Source organism: Callospermophilus lateralis, chromosome 2 (assembly GCF_048772815.1).
Source record: "Callospermophilus lateralis isolate mCalLat2 chromosome 2, mCalLat2.hap1, whole genome shotgun sequence".
NCBI classification, from domain to species: Eukaryota; Metazoa; Chordata; class Mammalia; order Rodentia; family Sciuridae; genus Callospermophilus; species Callospermophilus lateralis.
In genome coordinates, this window is record NC_135306.1 from 211731619 (window position 1) to 211754821 (window position 23203).

General features: G+C 45.6%; 1 protein-coding gene across 4 annotated transcripts in view; it reads right to left on the minus strand.

Annotated features, from left to right (window-relative positions):
• Positions 1-21900, minus strand: part of Ap2a2 (adaptor related protein complex 2 subunit alpha 2) — a 67264-nt gene extending 45364 nt beyond the window's left edge. For all 4 annotated transcript variants that reach the window (XR_013090461.2, XM_076847807.2, XM_076847806.2 and 1 more), the window contains exon 1: positions 21672-21900. Coding sequence is in view for 3 of the 4 variants with exons in the window: in XM_076847807.2 (XP_076703922.1) it covers positions 21672-21738 (67 nt within the window). In the remaining variant the exon portion in view is untranslated. The remainder of the gene's footprint in view (positions 1-21671) is intronic.
• Between the last annotated feature and the right edge of the window lie 1303 nt (positions 21901-23203).

Genomic DNA, 23203 nt, shown 5'->3' on the forward strand with positions numbered 1-23203 from the left:
GCCTCCCACCGCAGGCCAGTGGCAGAGCCCAGGCCCCCACTCCCTGGCAGGGCCAGCCAGGGCCGGGCAGGGGCAGGGGCAGGGGCAGCAGGACCAAAGCTCAATGGCTGCGGGGAAGCAGGGCCTCACCGGGTGGGCAGCACAGCAGTGTTTTCATCCTGTGTTGTGTCCAGTTACAGGACTGAAGGCACTCGGATCAACCGCTGAACATTTCCCACAATCGGTTCAGTTTCTGATTTTTTTGGTACTAGAGAAGGACCCTAAGGGTGCTCTACAACTGAGCTACATCTCCAGCCTTTTTTTTTTTTTTTTTAAATATTTTTAGTTATAGTGCTGGGGATGTGGCTCAAGTGGTAGTGTGCTCGCCTAACATGCGTGCAGCCCGGGTGCAATCCTCAGCACCACACACAAAAACAAAGATGTTGTGTCTGCTGAAAACTAAAGAAATAAATAAATATTTTTTTTAAAAAAAATTTTTAAATATTTTTAGTTATAGACAGATGCAATATCTTAATTTTGTTTATTCATTTTTATGTGGTGCTGAGGATTGAACCCAGTGCCTCACGTGTGTGAAGCAAGCACTCTGCCACTGAGCCACAACCCCAACCCCTCCAGCCTTTTTTATTTTGAGACAGGGTCTCGCTAAGTTGCCCAGGCTGGTCTCAAATTTGGGATCCCCCTGCTTCAGCCTCCCAGTGATTGGGATTACAGGCATGCATCACTGCACCCAGCCACACTTAGTTATTTATCAGCTAATTAACAGTTCACTCCTGAAACTGATTTCTACAGACAGAAGTTACAAAGGTATAGTTTAACTACCATAGGTTTCCAATTGTCCAACTTAGGAATGAAACTCATCAAAAAACAAAACCTGATAAGTCCACTTTCATAACATCCAATGGAATTCAGGAGCTGCCCATCATACAAAAGAGACAGGAACAGTAACCATGGGACAAGTAAGCTTTTGCTACATGCTACATCAGCTGCTAAAGTGGCCATCTTTCCACACACATCCATGTGCAGGCCTATGCAGCACAGAAAGACGGCACCACCTGTTGTCCCTGTTTGTGTGTGTGTTTGTTAGCTTAGGAAGCAGGCTCTCACTAAGTTGCCCAGACTGGCCTTGAACTTGTGATCTTCCTGCCTCAGTCTCCAAAGTTGCTGGAATTATAAGTGTGGCAACTACACCTATTACTAACTGTCATTTAACTCTAACTCTCTGGACTGAGGTGAACACCAAGGCCCAGACCATGCAGCTGAATCTACAGGGGCCACACACTTACCATACTGGACAAACAAGCTTTTTTGTAAAAACAAGTCTATTTAACTATAAATTGCCCTCAGAAAGCATCAGTGAAGCAAGATATAGTGGCCCACACCTGTAATTCCAGCAATTCAGGAGGCTGAGACAGGAGGATTGCAAGTTCAAGGGCAGCCTCAGCAATTTAGGTGAGGTCCTAAGCAACTTAGTGAGACCCTATCTCAAAAAATAAAAAGGGATGGGGATGTAGCTCAGTGGTGTGACAAACAGAAAGCGTGGTGGTTCATTTTCAAAATCTAGTATTCAGCCTTAACTGGATCCAACTGTAGAGCTTCCCTTTTGTCCACCCTATTCACATAGATTATAACTCCAAGTTCCTCTAATCAGAGTGAGGGCAGCTCTGCATTGAGTTAGACACATAAAGGCAGACTGCCTGCCCAGGCACACTTGCTAGCCAGGTTCAGTAGCAACCCTGCTGCCAGAAGTAAATGTTTGCCTTGCCGAACCACTTTTGAGCATGTGTTTGATTTCTTGAAGTATCTCAGTATTTCTAACAGTGGTTAAGTGCCCCTGAGTTCAATTCCTAGAGTCAAAAAAAAAAGTAGCACTCCTGGAGCCAATCCTACACAAGCAAGCTCTCCAGGTGCACAAGGAGTCAAACAGGGAGCAGGTTCCGGTGCAGCTAGGCAGAGGACACCCTGGATGGGCCCTAAGTCTCAGGGCTGGAGCTTGTGTGTCTCAGCTGAGCAACTGAAGGCTCCACCAGGACACAGAGCAGCCAGCATAGTGCTAGCACCAGTGCTGGGTGAGCTGCCTGGCATGGCAGACTAAGGGCAAATTATTTTTCAGACATTTTTTCTTAAAACCCTACCTTTGCTAATGTAGAAAATATTTTTTGGATCTGGCTGAAAGAGCCATGAAAGCTTCTGCCACACACCCAGAAACCACAGGCAACTGCACACAGCATGGACTGAGCATGCTCCAAGTGCCATATGGGAGCCTCATGTGTCTTGGGTATACGTCTGTGTGTGCCTGCATATTGTATGCACACACCTATATTAATCTATCTCCAAAAGGGACCTGCTCTGCTTTCTGCCATGGATGGCACTATCTGCTACCCATGCTCCAGGAAGACTTGCCATCCAGAACCAGAGCTCTGATCTGAAGTAGACAGTACGAACGAGAGAGCTATGGCAGAGGAAACGACAGGGAGCTGAGACAGCTTTCAGAGGGAAGCTACAGACTTAGCCAAGATAGATGAATCACAAAAAAAAACTAAAAGATACAAGAGACACAGAAATAAAGCTGTGCTCTGTCAAGGAACATAAACAAAGGCAAGACACTATAGTACAGCCAGTTCACAATACATGCACACACACGCATATTGACATGTGCATACACACAGACACATATACACTCCTGCACGTATACACATACTCATGCAGACATGCAAACATGCACGTGTGCATAGACGTACACCTACACACGCAGATCCATGCACACATGCACATATGCATACAGACACATGCACACACAGACACATGTGCATATACGTGCACAGGCACAAATGCACACACACATGCAAACACCCAATACACATGTACACACATATGCAGACACATGTGTGTGCACGTACAACAAATGTGTGCACATGCACACACACCTACTTCCCTGAGAGAAGCAGTTCGGTGATGACAGAGGGCGTTTAGTGATTCCCAGCTTGGACTCCAAGAGCAGCTTCTGAGGACTCTGTGACCTCTCTGAGCCACAGTTCCCCCACCAGGAAACTACCAAAAGCCATAAGACCTCTTGTCTGAGCAAGAGATGGAAGAAAAGAAGAGGCTATATGTCAGGTCTGAGCCAGGAGCACTCCTGCAGATACAGATGTCCCACAGAGGGTTGGGAGCAATATGAGGATGGCAGCTGGAGTGACCCTAGGCCTCCACAGAGCAGAGACCACAGGACTGGTGTCTACCCTGAGCTGGACAGGAACAAATCTAGGGAAAGCAGTGGTGCAGCAAACACAGGCTGACAGGGACAGAGACCCCAAAAGCAGCCAACAAAAAGACAGCAGAGAGGAAGCTCTGGGGTAGACAAGCCACTCAGGACCATGCCCCTCTGGCAATTCAGGAAAGATAATTTCACATACAAACAAGCAATCATAGGGGCTGGGGTGCGGCTCGGTGTAGAGCACCTGTTGATACACCCAGCCTGATTCCCTATTAAAAATGGGAGCCATCTCGCCACAAAGCCATGAAAAGCTAATTTCAGCTTTACTATAAATTACTGCAAATTATGAACCTGCTTGGAATTCCTGCCTGTGCTTTGAATTCACCCATGCCTGGCTCTCTCTGACCAGATAGCAGCCCTCTCTGAAACTTTAATGACACCTCATAAATCTTGGCCTTCCCTGGCCAGATAACAACCCTCTGAGGCTCTAATGACCTTCATAAATTCTGATGTCAGGGCCAGCAAAAATGTAAACCAGCCTTTGTGTTATGCTCGTCAGAGTTTTGTTATTTGTAACACCCCCCTCCCCGTGTGTAACTTTCTGGGTTATAAAGCTGGGCTGCAAGAAAGCTGCAGTGCTGTCTTGTTCCCGCGGTATTTGTTGGGAGAGGCAGCCCAGCTGGTCAAAATAATAAGCTTGCTTTAATTTGATTTTAATTGGAGTCAGTGGTCTTTTCTTGCATCCTGGTCTAACATTTTGGAGTTCCCCGGTGAGATGACCCTGCCAGACCAGACCACAAGACCAGACTGCTAGAAATTCTAAAGCCGGCCTTCGCTCCAGGGCTCCGGGCTAGAGAGCCACTCTAGGGGGTGCGCACCTTGAGACGTTCCAAGGCCTCGGAGTGAGCCTCGATCCCCGGAGTACTGGAGTGAACTGCCGCCCTAAAACAATTAGCAAGCATCTGGTGGAGGAGGCCTCTATAGGTAAGTGGTGCCTTTATAACATCTATATTCGGTTAAGGGAGATCTCTTCTGAAGACAGAGAGGTGGCCTGGCAAGGCTCACATATACTCCTGTCCGGGACAGTAATGAGATATCATTCTGTCCTCTGTTCTGTTCTGTAGGGAATTCCTCTGGAAGGGTAGAGAGGTGCTGATGGGCATATACGCAATCCTACCCCCGGAGCTTTAGCAAGACATTGCATTGCTCCTCTGTTTTTTCAGTTTTGGCTCCGGGTTTCTGTTTTCTTGTGTTTTGTTCTGTGTTCTATATGTTTTTTTTTTTTCCCCTGCCTTTTGTTGTGTGACTTCTGTGGTAAAAACTTAAGAAAACTGGACATGAAAATGGGTAATAAAGCAAGTAAGCCTGACACCCCTTTGAACTGTGTTTTAAGGAACTGCGATAAAACTTTACCCCCCTTTGTTAAGCAGGTTGAGAGAAGCCCCTAGTTGGCTGCCTGGAGCACACCCACTGCAGAGGGAAATGCCTTCTGGGGACCTAAGAACTGAATATCTCCCAGATTAACAATGAAACTCCTTTAAAACCCCTATCCCTCCAGATGAAGAGAGTCACAACCTTTGAGGCAGAGTCCCCTGTGTTTCTCCTTTGTTAGCAAAGCAATAAACCTCCCTTTTTTTTCTTTTTCTGAAAATCCTGTCCTCATTATTAAATTGGCATCAATTAACTTTGAGGACTGGAACTGAACTTTCAGTTACAAATTTTGATACCCCAAGGGGGACTCTAGAGGACCCCCACTCCACTTTCTTGGGGAAGTCTGACACTCCAAACAACTGCATGTGGAGAATGTAAGATAAACTTTTTGAGAAATTAACTGAAATGTTAGGAGATGATGGAGCGTGCCTAGGGTGGAACGATCCAGAGGAGCTAATCCTGTAAGTAAAAGGAGGGACTGAGGGACTCCCAGCAGCTGCTGAAGCCCTTTTGCTTCTGGGAACTCCTGCCTTCCTTCCCTGCACTGTAAGGATTATGCTACCTCTGTCTACTTAAAAAAGAAAAAGGAAACAGTAAATGCAGTAAAGTCGCCACAGAGACCCTTGATTTTACATTTCTGGTTGCCCCTCTGTGAAAATATCTGGTCCACTCGCGGGGACATATATGATGCCACCGGTGTAGGAGTCATAATTAAATGGGAGTTAAAAACTTGGGGAGATTTTCGTCTTATCTACTCTGTTTTAAAAGTTCCTGTCTGTCAGTCATAGTCTAGAGCTCCTTTCTGTCTGTCTGTCGTTGTATCTTTGTTCTTTTCTGGCCCTTTAAGACATGGGCAATAATGTGTTGCTATTATAGATTGTTTCTTAGGAATGATCTTTGCTGAATGTTGTCTAAAAGATTATGTTTTACTGTAACAATCTGGTATCTGAATGGGTTTTTGAAGCATTGCACAATCTTGCAGTTAAGAGTTGAGTATAGGTAATTGTTTAGTTTATGATTTCAGATAATTCATGCCACAGAACTTAAATACTTAAGATGGAAAACTAAAGAACTCTTACTTCCAAGTTGGCAAGTAACTCCCAATCATTCAGTTTTTTCACCAATTTTTGAATTGGGTAGCCTGGGAAGATGTCACTGTGTGTACCAGTGCATTAATTTGGACAAGGATAGTAAATCATAATATGGTATCTGCTCCCCTCAGTGTGTAGGGCTTGGGAAAGAATAGTGTTGGATTGGGAGTTGGTCTGGATTATTAAAATGACGTTGAATAGCAACAGTCTTGGAAATTTTTAAAGATCAATTTTGGATATAGATGGTGGTGTGTGGTTCTCTTTTAGAACTTAATACTATTATAAGAACTTCAGAGCAAAGGAAGTGGCTTAATGATCCTGAAGAAATTTCTTCTGATAGTAGCTTTTATATCATCAAGTAAGATCCTATTTTCAGTTTTGTGTAAACAAGTTTTTCTAGGGTAGAAAAATTTTTCCTTTGACAAAACATGATGTGAAGGTATAAAATTTTGTAAATTGTATCATAATTTAAAAACTTGTATCATAAATTAAACTTGTATCATAATTTTCAACATCCAAACCTGAAAATCATGAGGTTTCTATTCAGAATAGCAGTTTTCCCTACTCCTTCCCGACCTCAGAAAATGAAAGAAGCCTGCAAGCTCAGCAGGAGACTGATCTGAGGCCTAAGGGAATGAATGAATGAATGAATAAATTGTATGGTATTTACTAATTACTGGCAGGTCATTTTCTAGAACTCCTGCTTTTTCTTAGATTCTGTTATTTTGGGGGGCTCATGATTTTGATCCTACAGACCTAGGTTAATGTTTTTCTGATCAGTTCTATTTTTTATCAACTGTGGAGTTTTTAAACATAGCAATGGAGATTTCACCTGCAAAGGCCACAATGCTTTTTCTATTGTGTTATGTGTGCACACTTGTGTTATGTATGTCTATATGTATGTATGTCCGTATATCATATATATGATATACAAATTAACAGATATAAGAAGCACTCATAAAAAATTTTAAAAATGGATCCAAAGATCTTTAATTCATGTGATTTAAATGGTTCAATTTAAATTGGGTAAACAGATAAAAATAAATGTCTTTAAATTTAAGCTTATAAGTTTTTCTAGGTATTCAAAAAAACTAATAAAATATTAATGTCTATAAAACATCTAATATGCCTTGGTTCTAGGACTTTCCTTCAACAAGGAAAAAAAATTGTTAACACTGTTCAATATACTTGTCTAATATTTTGATAAAATAAGTAAATTTGATATGGGATTACTCATTCATGAGTACTTTTGTTAGATATCTGATTGATTTACAATCAGTCATGTATTAAAAAGACGAAGATTTCTTAAGACATAAGTTTACCCATAACATTGTGTTTATTAAGTTTTATTTCTTTTTTTCTAGAGCAAGTAACCATAAAAATTAAACAACTGGTTAAATAAGAACTTTATTTAATTTTAGAGCATTGTACTGTCATTTATTTAAAAGCTAAACTTGGTTTATATAAAAACATCAATGTAATTGTGATGCTATTAATGTGCTCATATCTTCCAGGTATACAAGTCTGTAAGGTAGAAACTTTAAAAGAGCATTATATCAAGCTGGTGTTCTAAAGTTGTATGGTAATTTTAAGCTTAAAAAAAACATATTGGGGATTTATTTACCTGATATCAATAAGATATGTAAATTTTTGTGTTTTTTTTTACATTGGGGAACAATTCAAATATATTTTTAAGTTGATGAGAGCCTAATCTATTGTAAAGCACAAAGTATTTTGTAACCTTTCCACAAAAGGTTAAATACTTTCAGCCTTTCTTTAATTCATGTTTTAAATGTGATATCATATGGTGTTAGCTAATATTCATGTGACCTCAAACAATTTATGTAAACTTTGTAAAATGATATTTAAAAGGCAAAGATCAGTTTTAGAACTAGAATACTTAAGATTTATGAAGAGCCCTGCCTTACCTGAGAATAGGCTGTGTCCCATCTTACCACATGTGAGAATGACTACGAAAGCCGTAAGCCAGATTTTAGTTCATTTAAAGTTATGTTCAAAAGTTGTTTTTTTCTGTCAAGATTATTAGGATCTCAAACAGGGGATTTAATGTATAACTCAGCCAAAATTCAAGGTTGCTATTACACGAACTAAATATGTTTTTACTCTTGTTAATTTTATTTTGTAATTTCCTTCTAAATGATCTAAAGATTCCCTGTTAGTGTTTTGTAGAGGTGTTGCTTTAAGAACACAACCTTGGTTAATTTAAGATAATAAGCCATCACCTAAAAGACAGATAGGATTATACAGACCCCAATTAATAAAAAAGGTAAATAATTGTAAAGTTATAGACATTAAAGCTCAATACTTTTAATTTAAGGCTGATAAGGTTAATTTGCTAAATGTTTAAGATCAAGACTTAAAGATTAAAGTTAAATGAAAAGGGCCAAGAAAACCAATATTTGGCTCTTGCCCTCAGAGTCAGTCTGAATCCAGGGAACAGGGGACTTCTCTAAAGAGCTTTGCAACTCTGGGCCACATAACCTCCCGATCAGGGAGATTAATGAGACCAGTGGAGAACAGAAAGTCAATCAGTGCATTTGCTATGAAGAGGAAGGTCATCAGAGAAGGGAGACACCCCTGATGCTTCCAAGGGAAGCCACTGTCAAGCAAGACCTGGACCCATCCTAGCGCAAATGGCACTAGCGGAACTGAGAAGCTGCTCTAAAGCCCCAGGATTCCCATGGAAACTCGGCTGACTGTGAACAATAAATAGAAACAAAAGTCAGTTTGACTGCTTCATCTTAAACACTTAGCAAAGATAGTTAAAACCAAAACACAGCCATTCCTGGGCATTTTTAATAATAACAATTATTATTATTATTATTTTTTTTTTAAGGTATACACCTTATGTTAGCCCCCCAAAATAAGAAAGACTGGAGGCTACAAAGAAGGATTCTCAGACAGAAATGCCTGATAACTATAAAAAGAGACTATCAAAAGGAACTGCCAGAGACAGAAGTTTTTAGTTTAAGGCCTACAGATATTCCTAACCTACACAGGTAGGCTTGATGTTTGCTAGTATGATTATCCAGCCCTGAGTAACAGAATTAAAGGTTTCTCTATTAGACACTGAGGTCATACTATTAAAAGGATTTTACAAGATCAGATGACATTAAATTATTAAACTGTATCTTATGGGGAAGGACATCTGTAACACTAAAAGTTAAAAGTTGTGTTTATATCCCTGATAACTTTAAAAATGTTAAAGATTTACGTTTCTATATAAATGCCTTATTATGGAGACAGCTTCTCCTGGTAAATATATATATACTAACTTCTCAGCCCTCACACCTCCTGGTGAGAGGACTTCTACTATCAGCCACATGTTCCAGCTGCTGCATGTACCCACAGTGATGTGCTACATCACACAGGCCCACAAGCAATAGGACCAACAGACCCTAAGCCAAAACCTCTGAAACTGGGAGCCAAAATAAACCTTTTCTCTTTGTAAACTGATTAGCTAACATTTGTTATAGGAACAGAACCCAGTCTAGCACGACTATAAGCCCACTGGTCTCAGAAGCTCAAATCCCAAGCACAAGAAACATGAAGAAAATTAACAGTGCATTATGAATCAAAGTGCCTAAAACCAGTAGCAGAATACTAAAAGCAGCCAGGAAGGATGACACCCTCTATATGCGCAAGCAGGACAGCTGCAGCAGCCTCCAGGGCTACTGAGGAAAGCACCTGATGCACCTGGACACAGGGCCCTGCCTACCCCCACCCCACCCTACCCCACCAGACCCCACACCCTGGGTAACAGCAAGGTGGTCCATGGGCAGTCGCTGTGACAGGACCACTGACCAGCAACTGATAAAGGACAGAGGTTTATTCAGACCATCCTGAAGGCTAGGAATTCTAAGATCAAGGGATGTTCCAGAGAGTCACTGCTACATCCTCCACTGTGAAAGGCAGGAGCATGGTAATGGCTCAACCACCTCCTAGCCCACCTTGTTTCCCGGAGGTGACTTTAGGAGACACACTAACACCCATACCCACACTGTCTGCCCGCTTCAACCTTGGCCCCGCTGCCTGGCCTCACAGAAGCCAGGACAATCTTATTACAAGCAAGATGTGCTCAGCCCTCCAAGGAACACCATGAGCCACACCAGGCCAGCCAGCTGCCCCAGGCCCAGGAAACTGGTTCCCACCTTGTGGCCTCCCTCTGTGAAAGCCATACCCACTGCTCCTGTCCTTACTCCATCCTCTCCATGATAAAGATATGAACAGAGATGGACAGATTCCTGTCTATATATAAGAATTTCAGTTCTAAAAATAAAGGGGTTTTGTGCATTTGATTGACCACCAAATCCCCATGGCCAAAAATAATGCCTGGCACATCCTCAGTAGATATGCTTAACAGATGAATGAATCTTAACAATTTTATGTCAGAAAGTAGAATCTAGAAAGATAAAGAAAATTTGAAATGACTTTAAAATACCTGTCACTCTTGGGATTGCATCAAAACTATAGGAATACAAGAATGCAACACGAGGATCTGTTTCTCTGCTTATCAAATAAATCCACAGCAAATGCACATTAAAGAATGCACATCAAATGGGCATTAGCACTTGAAAGAACCCAGCACCCACAAATGGTAATCCACACTCGCGCTCAGGGAGAACCATCTCAGAGATGGAGCCACAGGGACTGAAGGACTTGGCCCTTCACACAGAGCATCCTCCTCCAACACACCCTCAGCTCTAGGGAGAGCTAGATGCTACTCTGCACAAGGATGATTCAAGCTGTACTTAATAAGAAAATAAAAGTTTAGAGAATTAACTGAACATAAAATACAAGTAAAATTAATAATCATGAGCATTCTATCAGAAAGGACGACTTCCAAACTATTACCTGTAGATGGACACACCCCTTCTAAAGTGGCCCCAGGTACAACCAACCAGCTTTTCCAGATCACAGAGATTTTTTAAACTCTTGTTGGCACAATGGGGTTCAAAGTAAGGTTCAGGACTAGTGGTGCTGTACATGACAAAAAAAAAAACAAAAAACCAAAAAAGCGTATTCTGTGTGTCGTGCTGGGGTTTGAACCCAGGGCCTTGTGCATTGAGGCAAGCACTCTACCAACTGAGCTATTTCCCCAGCCCCAGATGCATATTCTCAATAGCAGTAAATGCACTCCAAAAGTGTTTAGAAGTGCTCATGTGTGTTTTCTACTGGCCATTTAAAAAGACATTCCAGAATGGGGTTGTAGCTCAGTGGTATAGCACTTGTCTAGTACATGTGAAGCACTGGATTTGATCCTAAGCGCCACATAAAAATAAAAAAAGGTTAAAAAAAAATTACAATCATTCTGGTGCTTTTCTTTTGATGCTACTCAAGCTGTAAAAGAAACTTGCTATATCAACTACTTCAAAAGAAGGAAGCAAAACCCTGAGTCCAGAGGCTCCACCCAGAGCTCAGAGTGCTTGACAAACTAAATAACCCAACACACTGTACTCGCCATCCGAAAGGATGTCACAGTAAGAAGGGATGTCTCAGTAAGAAGGGAACCCTGATCAAAACCAAACCCAGCACTCCAGTGGCAATCTGACCTCTAAGGGGTGTTTTTGTTGTGGTACTGGGGATGGAACACACGGTGTTCTACCACTGAGCTGCACCCCCAGGCCTTTTTGTTTTTTGAGACTAATTTGCCTAAACTGGACTCAAACTTGTACTCCTCCTGCCTCCCAAGCCACTGGGATAACAGGCGTGTGCCCCTGCCCCTGGCTGGCCTCTATACTCTTAAGCCATCTTGCAGACAGACAGTAAACCTGGGGTAGATGGGAAGAAAGGTAAATGGGGAGCACTTGAGTACAAGGAAAGGGGTGGGTATGAAACCACTTTAATTCTCACCGGGTTTATACTCCATCAAAAGTGATGTCTCAGGCTGGGGATAGCTCAGTTGGTAGAGTGCTTGCCTCGCATGCACTAGGCCCTGGATTAAATCCCCAGCACCAAAAAAAAAAAAAAAAGTGAAGTCTCAGCTGAATCCAGTCACCACACCCTGTCACCCAGGGGACTAGGGAGGCAGATATAGGAAAATTACAAGTTCAAGGCTAAACTCAGCTACTAAGTGAAGCCCTAATCAACTTAGCAAGACCCTGTCTCAAAATAAAAAATTTAGGGCTGGGATTGTGGCTCAGCGGTAGAGCGCTCACCTAGCACAGGTGGGACCTGGGTGCAATCTTCAGCACCATATAAAAATAAAGGCATTGTGTTGTGCCCGTCTACACCTAAAAGATAAATATTTTTAAAAAAAATAAAAAGCTGGGGGTGCAGGGCTGGGGATGTGGCTCGAGCGGTAGGGCGCTCACCTGACATGCGCGGAGCGCTGGGTTCGATTCTCAACACCACATAAAAATAAAAAAATAAAGATATTGTGTCCACCGAAAACTAAAAAAATAAATATTAAAAAGTTCTCTCTCTCTCTCTGTCTTAAAAAAAAAAAAAAAGCTGGGGGTGCAGCTCAGTGGTAGAATACCCCATGTTCCATCCCCCAGTACAAAAAAAAAAAAAAAAAAAGCAAAGACTTCAGGCATCCACAGGGCTGTAGCCGCCATTCACAATCACAAGAGTCGCAATACAACCAGAATCTGACCCCAGCCCAAACCATGGTCAGTCACACATCCTGCAGAAAGACTGCTAGGAGAGCTGCCTGGCCCACGGAAGGACAGCCCACATCTGCGCACAGGGCAGCTGTGGGCACATCAATGCCACTCTAAAAATCCTGCAGCACCGACCACCACCAGCAGAACCTGCACCCTGTGCTCCTCCCAGTGGTCGACCCCCAGAAGTCTTTCAGACCCTGCTTCCCTGATCAGTGGTTTTGGCCTGGTCTCACTCCTCTCTTTCACCATGCTGAAGCGAAAAGCCTAAGGATTGGCAGGAAGTGATGTTAGAGAAACAGCAGGAACAGGGCAGGATATTACAACCTGTCATCCTAGCAGCTCAGGAGGCCATGCAGGAGGATGGCAAGTTCAAAGCCAGCCTCAATGACTTAGCAAGACCTTGTCTCAAAAATAAAAAAAATTAAAAAAAAGGGCTGAGGGTATAGGTTAGCAGTAGAGCAGCTCAGGTTCGCTCCCCAGTGCTGCAGATACGCATGCCTGTAATTCTAAGCCACTGTGGTCTCACTGACCCTCTCTTCTTGGACTTCCCACTCCAGTCTCAGGGCACCACTTCACAGTAGAGCAGTGCCTGGTCCATGTTATGTACTCTATGCATCTGGGCCAATCCTATCCACCATCTCCAGCACAGACCTACCTTATCACAGTATTAGCTCCACCTTGACTGGGGGGGACACACCCACTCAAGCCCACTACACTAATATTTTCTCAGCACACTATACATCCAGCACTGCTTGTCAGGGTACTTCAGCCTTCCCACATGGTCAGGGAAGCTGAGAAGATTAATGCTCCCAGGACCAGTGAAGGGCTTTACAACCTAAAGCTGAGGCTTCATAAGGCCTAGCAAAAACATGCATTTGATTTTTGGGTGTCATTCAATTGGAGGTTAGATGCTTTACTTTTTTTTCCCCACATACCTTTATTTTATTTATTTATTTTTATGTGATGCTGAGGATGGAACCCAGCGCCTCACACATACCAGGCAAGTGTGCTATACCACTGAACCACAACCACAGCCCATTCAATCTATTTCTTCACTGGAAAAAAGTCATTGAACTTACTCCACACATCACCAGAAGCCAACAGAAGCCATCCAACTTGGTAGCTCCCAACACGCAGCTTCCACACCAAACCCTGATGTAGCTCACCTCAGGCCAGGCTCAGGACTGACCTTAGGGGGCAATCTCATTTGTTCTATATTCTTTTGTCATGCTGGGAGTAGGGGCTTTAACAGAAGACTGCTTGCTCAACAAGGCCATATACAAACAGGAAGTCTTCCAAGTTCAACTTGGAATTAGTCTTTTGTGGATAGGCAAGCATCCTGCATGCCTCTATTATTTCCTTCTGCCTTCCCTTAGGATGACCCTACCTCCCAAGCAAATGCCCACCTTGTCCATCCTATGTCCTCTGACTCCCTGGGCAGGCAGTCCTGAACACAGGAGGTGCTCAAGCACCAGTGATGCCAGGAACCCAGCTTCAGGCTGGGCTGAGAGCTCCCGGGGCAGCCAGCTGCCTCCAACTCAGCATGCTGCAGGCACTTCAGTGTGGGACCAGCTCAACCCTTCCTAATCTACATCAAGAGGTCAAACTGGTTCCAGACTCCAGAGAAAACCAGCACACCCCACATGTCCTCACACCTGCCTGCTGCAAAACTAGGGCAGTATTCTGAAAGAAGAACCTCCAGGCTCCTAAGCACCCACAAGCTGGGGCCCCCATCTAGCCTGCCTACTGCACGGAAAGGACCATTTTTTCCCCGCTTTGGTGGGGGTGCTTAGGGTCTCACTAAATTGCTGACATGGACCTTAAACTTTCAATCCTCCTGACTCAGTCTCCCAAGTCACTAGGATTACAAGTGTTCACTATTGCCCTGGCTCTGGATACAGCATTTTTGACTAACCCATTTACTATAGACTTACAAAATGACTTGGTAGCTGGGTATGGTGGCACATGCCTATAATCCCATGGACTTGGGAGTCTGGGGCAGGAGGATTACAGGTTCAAAGCCACCCTCAGCAACTTAGTGAGACCCTGTCTCAAAATAAAAAATAAAAAGAGAGGGCTGGGATTGTGGCTCAGCAGTAGAGCGCTTGCCTCCCATGTGCGAGAATAAGTGAAATAAAGGTGTTGTGTCCAACTAAAAAAAAATAAATAAAATATTAGAAAAGTTAAAAGGGCTGGGATGTGGCTCAGTGGTTAAGCACCCTGGGTTCAATCCCTGGTATCAAAAAAAGGGTAGGTTTTTTTGAAACTTATAAAATCTGAAAATTGAGCTTAGGGAGGATGGCCCAATGCTCAAGAACCTAGAGAACAGGTGAGGGTCAGAGGGACTCACCCCCACCCCCCCGTATGCAGGAGCTCACACCATGTATTCTAACCATATTCACATCACTGAAAAACCTCCCCAAAATGTCATTTGCTACACTAGACTCTAATCTTCCCCTCTGGACTGACTCATCTAATTTTTTTAAGAGCCAAGGAAATGCCATTTAATCCTACAAAGACAGCCTTTCCAAGAACTCAGACTACAAGACCCTGACAAATACTGTGCCAAAAGCAGCAGAGTAAAAGCCATTCTGAGAGGACAGAGAAATGAAGTCCTGAGTTGGGAACATGCAATCCCTGGGTCAGTCAACCTGTCACAAAAAAAAACTGCAGCCCCACCCTGGCAGGCACAGAGCCTGTGGCAGCAGCCACTTCCCCCCTCACCCTTCCTCTCCCTGTGGCACACACTTCCTAGATCAGTTTCTAAGGAATATGAATTATGCAGAAGATGCAAAAACTATATATGCAAGAAGAGAGTTCCTTTAAAATAGTCAGCAGTTCTTAAATGGACAGTCAAGAAAGACAAAATGGCTTGGGTTGTTTTTCTTTGATACTGGACAGTGAACCCAGAGGCACTTAAACACTAAGCCACATTCCTGGCCCCCCCCCTTTTTTTTTCAGTTGCCGATGGGCCTTTATTTTATTTATTTGTTTATAAGTGGAACAGGGATTCAACCCATGGCCTCATACATGCCAGACAAGCACTCTACTGCTGAGCCATAACCCCAGCCCATCCCTGGCCCTTCTTATTTTTTTTAATTTTTGAGACAGGGTCTTGCTAAATTGCTAAAAGTCTCATTAAGCTGCTGAGGCTGGTTTTGAACTTGCGATCTTCCTACCTCAGCCTCTCAAGCAACTGTGATTATAGGCATGTGCCAACACTCCCAAACACAAAATAGACATTTAACTTTGAAGGTTCTCTTAATATTTCAATGACAAACTGACAAAGTCTCATTCTGTCTTTACCACTATGCATGAAAATCATGTAAAACATGAAAGTTGTGCTAAAGTGCACTTCAAAGGGATGTGTGATTTCAAAAGCTAGAAAGACAATGCAGCACAAACAGTAGGGCACTGGCAGTCACCCTATTTGGGGATTCTACACCCTCAGCACAGCTCAGCCCTTTCTCAGGGACAAGGGAAACTGCTCCCCCAACCTGTTCCACCTCTCCTCCTGTCTCCTGCACTCCAGTGCCTGGAGGGCTAGGCAAAATGTCCCCAAAAACAATGGAAGCAGCTCCATTCATCCCCAGAGTCCCAGCCCCACAAACACAGGAATAAGTAGCCATGTTTGCCACTTCCTGCCTTGGACATGCCTGGTGCACAAAGGACCTATTTGCTCCCTTGCAGTCAGCTCTCAGAGCTTAGCATGCTCAGTGGCGTTACATGTGGATGCTCCTACATCACCGTAAGATTAAGACACCGGGGGCTGGGTTGTGGCTCAGTGATAGTGCTCACCTAGCACGCATGACACACTGGGTTCAATCCTCAGCACCACATAAAAATAAATTAAAGAGCTGAGGCGCCGTGGTGCATGCCTGTAATCCCAGCAGCTTGGGAGGCTGAGGCAGGAGAATCATGAGTTCAGAGCCAGCCTCAGCAACTGCAAGGCACTACGCAACTCAATGAGACCCTTAGTGCCTGTCTCTAAATAAAAACACGAAATAGGGCTGGGGATGTGGCTCAGTGGTCAAATACCCCTGAGTTCAATCCCCAGTACCAAAAAAAGAATAAAATAAAGATACTGTGTCCACCTAAAACTAAAAAATAAATATTAAAAAAAAAAAGATTAAGACACTGTAGATAGAAATGCAGGAAACACAACTCACCTACACCATCTCAGCTTAGCCAAGCAGCACACTGTTCACTGTGCTGTCCTAGCCATTTGCCCAGGTGACCTCAGGGGTGCAGGCTGCTCCTCACTGCCACTGCCCAGCATCATAAGAGAATATGTAACAACATATAGCTAGGCCAGGACAGATAAAAATGCAAAGCAGGAGCCAGGTATAGTGGCATACACCTGTAATTCTAGCAGCTCAAGAGGCTAAGATAGGGGTTGGGGATATAGCTCAGTTGGTAGAGTGCATGCCTTGCATGCACAAGGTCCTGGGTTCAATCCCCAGCACCACATAAAAAAAAAAAGGAGTGGGGGGTTGGGGATGTGGCTCAAGCAGTAGCGCGCAGCCCAGGTTCGATCCTCAGCACCACATACAAACAAAGATGTTGTGTCCGCCGAAAACTAAAAAATAAATAAATATCAAAAAATTCTCTCTCTCTCTTTAAAAAAAAAAAAAAAAAAGAGGCTGAGACAAGAGGATAGTGAATTCAAAATCGACCTCAGCAACTTAGCAAGACCCTGTCTCTAAATAAATAAATAAATAAATAGGGCTGGGGGTGTGGCTCAAGCGGTAGAGAGCTCGCCTGGCATGCTTGCCGCCCAGGTTCGCTCCTCAGCACCACATACAAAGATGTTGTGTCCACCGAAAACTAAAAAATAAATATTAAAATTCTCTCTCTCTCTCTCTCTCTCTCTCTCTCTCTCTCAAAATAAATAGGTAAATAAATAAATAAATAAGCAAGCCCTAGGGATATGGTTCAGTAGTTGAGCACCCTGGGTTCAAACCCTGGTACACCCCCCACCAAAAAAAAAAAAAAAAAACACAGATTAGGGCTGAGGAGGTAGCTCAGTGTTTACCACTTGCCTAGCATGTGGGAGGCCCTGGGTTCCATTCCTGGAGATGCCCCCCCCCAAAAAAAAAACTGATATAAGTTATATATGACTCTCCTTCACAGATACCATTTGTGTAAAAGCAAACAAAAGTTCCAGAACAACTGAATAGTGAGTAATGGCTATTTTTCCAGTGTCAGCAGCGCCCCCCCCCCAAAAAAAAAACTGATATAAGTTATATATTACTCTCCTTCACAGATACTATTTGTGTAAAAGCAAACACAAGTTCCAGAACAGGGCTGGGGATATGGCTCAAGAGGTAGCGCGCTCGCCTGGCATGTGTGCAGCCCGGATTCAATCCTCAGCACCACATACAAAGATGTTGTGTCCGCCGAAAACTAAAAAATAAATATTAAAAAGTTCTCTCTCTCTCCCTCTCTTAAAAAAAATAAAATAAAAAATAAATAAACTTCCACTCAACCTTCATTCCAACTCCACCATTAAAAAAAAAAAAAAGTTCCAGAACAACTGAATAGTCAGTAATGGCTATTTTCCCAGTGTCAGCAGCTCTTTTGTTCCCTTGGGACCCTTTGCTCAAATAAGTGCCACCAACCCAACAGCTTGACTAATCTCAGGAACAGTGCTGAGTGAAAAAAGCCAGGCAATGTGAAAGGTCCCACACTACAGGACATCCTTGAAACCAGAAAATCAGAGCAAAGTAGATGAGCGACTGCCAGGGCTGGGCAATAGGGCGGCTGTCAGAGCTGCACAGGGTGCTTTGTGATGACGGCATGGTCTGCATCTCCACTCAGGCAGGAGTCCCACAACACTGCATATACTAAAACTGCAGACCATACACACACACACTCTAGTGCACCTAAAACTAGCAAGGCCTAAACAGCCCAGTGGTCTACACCACATCAGCTCCCTGTGTTGAAAATGCCATCATTATGCAAGATACGCACATCAGGAAATATGGATGAAGGAAGCCAGAGATCTCCCCGTCTTTTGCTTCAGCTTCCTATTAACCTTAAGTGTTTCAAAGCAAGAAATTATTTAAGCCAGATGCAGTGGTGCATACCTATAATCCCAGTGGCTTGGGAGGCTGAGGCAGGAGGATCATGAGTTCAAAGCCAGTCTCAGCAAAAGCAGGTATTAAGCAACTGAGACCCTGTCTCTAAATAAAATAAAAAATAGGGCTGGGATGTGGCATAGTGGTCAGGTGCCCCAAGTGCAATACTCAATACCCAAAAAAAAAAAAAAAAAAAAAAAAACCATATATATATATATATATATATATATATATATATATATATAATTAAATTAAATAACTAGAATTTTTTAAATAGTTTTTTTAGTTGTAGATGGACCAGTATCTTTATTTATTTTTTTTTTTTTTAATGTGGTGCTGAGGACTGAATCCAGTGCCTCACACATGTGAGGCAAGTGCTCTACCACTGAGCTACAGGCCCAGCCCCAGAACTAGAATTTTCTTAGTAACACAAAGTTTATTAACTCCCACACACTGAACTCACATTAGCAAAGTCCTTAGCCCTGCTTAAAGTAAATCAGGAAAGATCAAGGCAATTTCACAAGACACTAAATTAGTTTGCCACCTGAACCATAAGAGCTACAGGTTTGAATGGCACAATGTACCAGGGAGCACCTCTTCACATCCTGAAGCATATTCATTGCTGCCTGTGCCAAGGGAAATGGACTACCAACCAGAAGTGCCCACAGATGGAGACAGCTCAGTTTCCACTTGTCCCTTCCACATTACCCTCAATGCTTAGTACAACCTTCAAGGGGAAAACTTAAGCAAGTTGGTAGAAAAGTAAAGGGAGCTGCCAATTTAGAGTTGAAACAGATTTCAATCACACTTCCACTCAAAACTCATGCTCTGACATCAGTTCAGTCACTGGTGGCTCCCAACAGAGCACCCTCTTCACAGAGCCTGGGTACTCCTGTCACTCTCTCAACAAGCACACAAACCAGAGCCAGGTCAGGAAGAGAAGCAGTGACTGATCTCCCTGCAACACAGGGGTAAGTTCAGACCGCGTTGGCCCTGCCTGGCTCGAGCTCACTCAGCCCTCTCATTTCTCCTGTGAGTCTTCTCTGGCTGGCTCCTGGTCAATGCCTTCACTGGTCACACACCATGTGCCTGACACTGAGAGGCATGGGGTTAGGAGGAATGATGTGGTGAGCAAGGCATAGGATCCCCATTCATGGAGCTTACAGTGAAGAGGTACAGAGTCCCAGACAGGACCATTGCTGCCTGTGCCAAGAGGAATGGACTACCAATCAGAAGTGCCCACAGATGGAGACAGCTCAGTTTCCACTTGTCCCTTCCACGCTACCCTGGTTCAGCTCCAAAGAAAAGCAATGCCACAGCAGATGAGAGAGGGACCTGAGAGCCAGGAGGGAAGGTATTTCTGAGGAAGGAGGACCAGGTACCCCTTCTTCCAACGGCTCATCTAGGGGAAGAACTGGCTTGCCCACTGGTCCACATCAGTGGTTCTCAACCAAGGGCCACTCTGCTTGTCAGGGGACATTTTATAACAGTACTACTGAGGCATCTAGTGCTGCTGAACGACCCCCACAACTGAGGAAGGTCAGTCCCAGCTATCAGCTGTAACAAGGTGTGGGACGTCTGACCTACAGTCAGTCAATGAGCACTTACTGAATATTCAATATATGGCACATTTTCTGGTCAAATGCACAGAACATGTGTTTAAAGTGAGACAAATTGTGTGAAAATGATTTTCACTCTCAATATCCTTCCCAGTGTAAAAATGGAGGATGACATCACGGCCAACTTAAGGCCACTAAGCCTTCATCCAAGGGGTCCCCTTCACAAGCAAACACACACTTAGCTTCACAAAATGCATCGTAAGTTCGAAAGCATTGTCTTGGAAATTTCATTTCATGTCAAAAAAAAAAAAAAAACCAACAGGAAAAAGGGAGTGGCCTACCTGTAGAAGCTCTGGCACCTATTATTCTTCAGAGGAAGAAAGGGACCAACATCCTCTACCCTTCCAGAGAAGCCTGGTACACCCAGACTGGCCTTGAGGCTCTGCTCCAAGGAGGTGAGGTTGACAGGGAAGGATCAGCACATCAGCACTTAGCAGTAGGTAATGTCACAAAATGTCTCAAAATACTCATTAACCTAAGGTAATAAAAATCAAGGAACCACCACGTGTGGTGGCACATGCTTGTAATCCCAACACTGGGGAGGCTGATGCAGGAGGATCCCAAGTTCAAAGCCAGCCTCACCAACTCAGCCAGGCTTTGAGCAATTTAACAAGACCCTGTCTCAAAATAAATAAAAAAATGGCTGGGCTGTGGCTCAGTGGTTAAGCACTCCTGAGTTCAATCCTTGACCAAAAAAAAACAAGAAGAACCAATTACTTTTTGCTGGATAACAAGAAAAAACGAACAACTGGGGCTGGGTTTGTGGCTCAGCTCAGCGGTAGAGTGATCGCCTAGCATGCATGAGGCCCTGGGTTCGATCCTCAGCACCACATAAAAATAAATAAATAAAAGTATTGTGTCCAACTACAACTAAAAAATAAATATTAAAAAACAAAAGCGAATAATTGAGCCCCCTCTTTAGCAGGCCCTGCCTTCCTGACCCATTTCATTTTGGGTGGCTTTTTTTTTTTTTTCCACCAGGGACATTTGGAGAGGGCCTATGCCTGGAGACCATAGAAGCTTAGCTCAGAGCATCCCCACCCGGTTGCTGCGGGTCCCCTGGGGGAATGAGTCACTTCGATCGCAGCGGGTGAGATCTAATCGGCCAGCAGAAGGCCGCCAGAACCGGGTCACAGGCCGTCTGCTTGAACGCGCCGTCTCTGGATTCTGTGCCCGGAGCGAAAATCCAGCTACTTTGAAAAAGGCTGGGTTACGCGCTCCATTACCAGAAAGGCCGAGATGACATCATGCTGGGGAGGGGCGTTTTGGCCGGAAGCCCCTCTGCAATACCGCCCACCCCTCAGATCCCGGCCCCGCATCACGGTCCCCACACCGAGCCTCGGTCTGGACCCTCACCTGGCCATCCCCGGCCTCTCAACCCAAGCATGGCACCTGCACCCTCCCCACCGCCAGGTCCTCAGACCCTCGCCCCAATCGCAACCTCGACCCCGCTCCCGCACCCCGACCCGACAGACCTCCGTCCCACCGCCAGATCTGCACCCGCAGACCCCCACCCGCACGCCGGCCCGCCGCCGCCTCACACCCGCACCCGGGCCCCGCCGCCAGGTCTGCCCCCCGGCCCGCGCCCCCCAGGCCCGCCGGACACTCACAGTTGCGGATGTCCGAGATGAAGACCGCCAGGCCCCGCATCCCGTCCCCCTTGGACACGGCCGGCATCTTCGGGCCCCGGCAGCGGCCTGGGCAGCGGGCCCAGGAGGAGCGGCGCGCGCGGACGGGCGGGCGGCAGTCACGCCAAGGCCGCTGAGGGCCGCGGACGCCAAGGAGCGCAGGAGCGCAGGAGCGCGGAGCCGCCTCGCCACAGCCGCCTCGGGACCCGAGCGCCGCTCTCAGGGCCGCGCACGCGCACGCACGACGCACGCGCCGGCACGCACGCGCGCGGCGACGGACGGCGGCGCCGCTGAGGAGGTGGCGTGCGCGTGTCCGCGATGCGGGGTCGAGCACGCGGGAGCCGTCGCGCGGGGTGCGGCCGCCGCTGGTTATCGCAGCCGCCACTGGTTAGGGCTCCCGCGGGGATCCCTGAGGAGGCGGGCCCGCCTGGGGCGTTGTCCAGCCGCCCTAGGTTGCGCCCCGGGTGCAGACGAGTCTTGCGCGCGCCGCGCTGCCGCACCAACGTGGACAGTGCTGGGGACACCCAACGGGGGGCGCCAGCGACACCTGCCGCGGGACCGCCTGGAGCTGGTCAGGCTGCGGAGAGCGGGGCTAAGGATGCGCTGCTGCACGTACCGTCTTCCCTTCAAATAGGGAAACTGAGGCTTGAAAAGTGACTGCATTCCCGCACTGTGGCCGCTGTCCTGAGGCCAGACCCTTGGGGACCAGTTAGGCTTTTTGCCACTGTTGCCTTGATGGCCCCTGTGGACCCGCTGTGCAGAAGCCCTGCTTGGTTGGGCCTTGGCTCGGCACCGACCCCCAGGGACTCTGGAGAGCAGATGGCCCTGCCGATTGGCCTCTACGAAGCCAGATGGTTTGGAGAGAAAGCTCCCTCCTCAGGAGTTTTCCTGGCCCTGTATCTGGAATTGTCCCAGACCCACCTGTGAGACCTTTGTCCCCACCCTGACTCACTTCCACAGTCCCGATGAGAGGTTAGGTCTGGGTAGAGCTTGGCCAGGAGGAGAAAGGGCAGGGCCGTCCATGTACCAGGCACCCCGGAGGCCCCAGGACCCTGGGGAAAAGCAAGCTGTGACAGGCTCAATACCCAAAAGGCAGCCAAGTTCACCACCTTCCAAGACAGACAAAGAGCTGAGCCAGGAAAAAAAAACCTCTAGAAGAAGGGGAGACTCAGGGTCCTCACCTCACACCAGTGTGTTAATCCTCCCACATCCACCTCCTGTCTAGAGCAGAGGAAGTGGGCCTGGGAGGCTTCTCCCCAGCTCGTGCCCCCTCCAGGCCCACTGGACACTCACATACCCCTTCCTCTGAAGTCTTCCTTCCCCAACCCTGAAAATATGCAGGGCCAATTCTTGACACAAGAGCACCTGTGCAGCATATGAGCATGCTGGGCAGGCAGCCCCAGGAACCCTGATGTGCCTGTGCCCAGCTCAGAGCAATGCCAGAAGATTGCCTGGGACCGCTCCTCTTGCTCTCTGCCTCAAGCTCCTCAGCTGGGGAATGAGGATCTACAGGA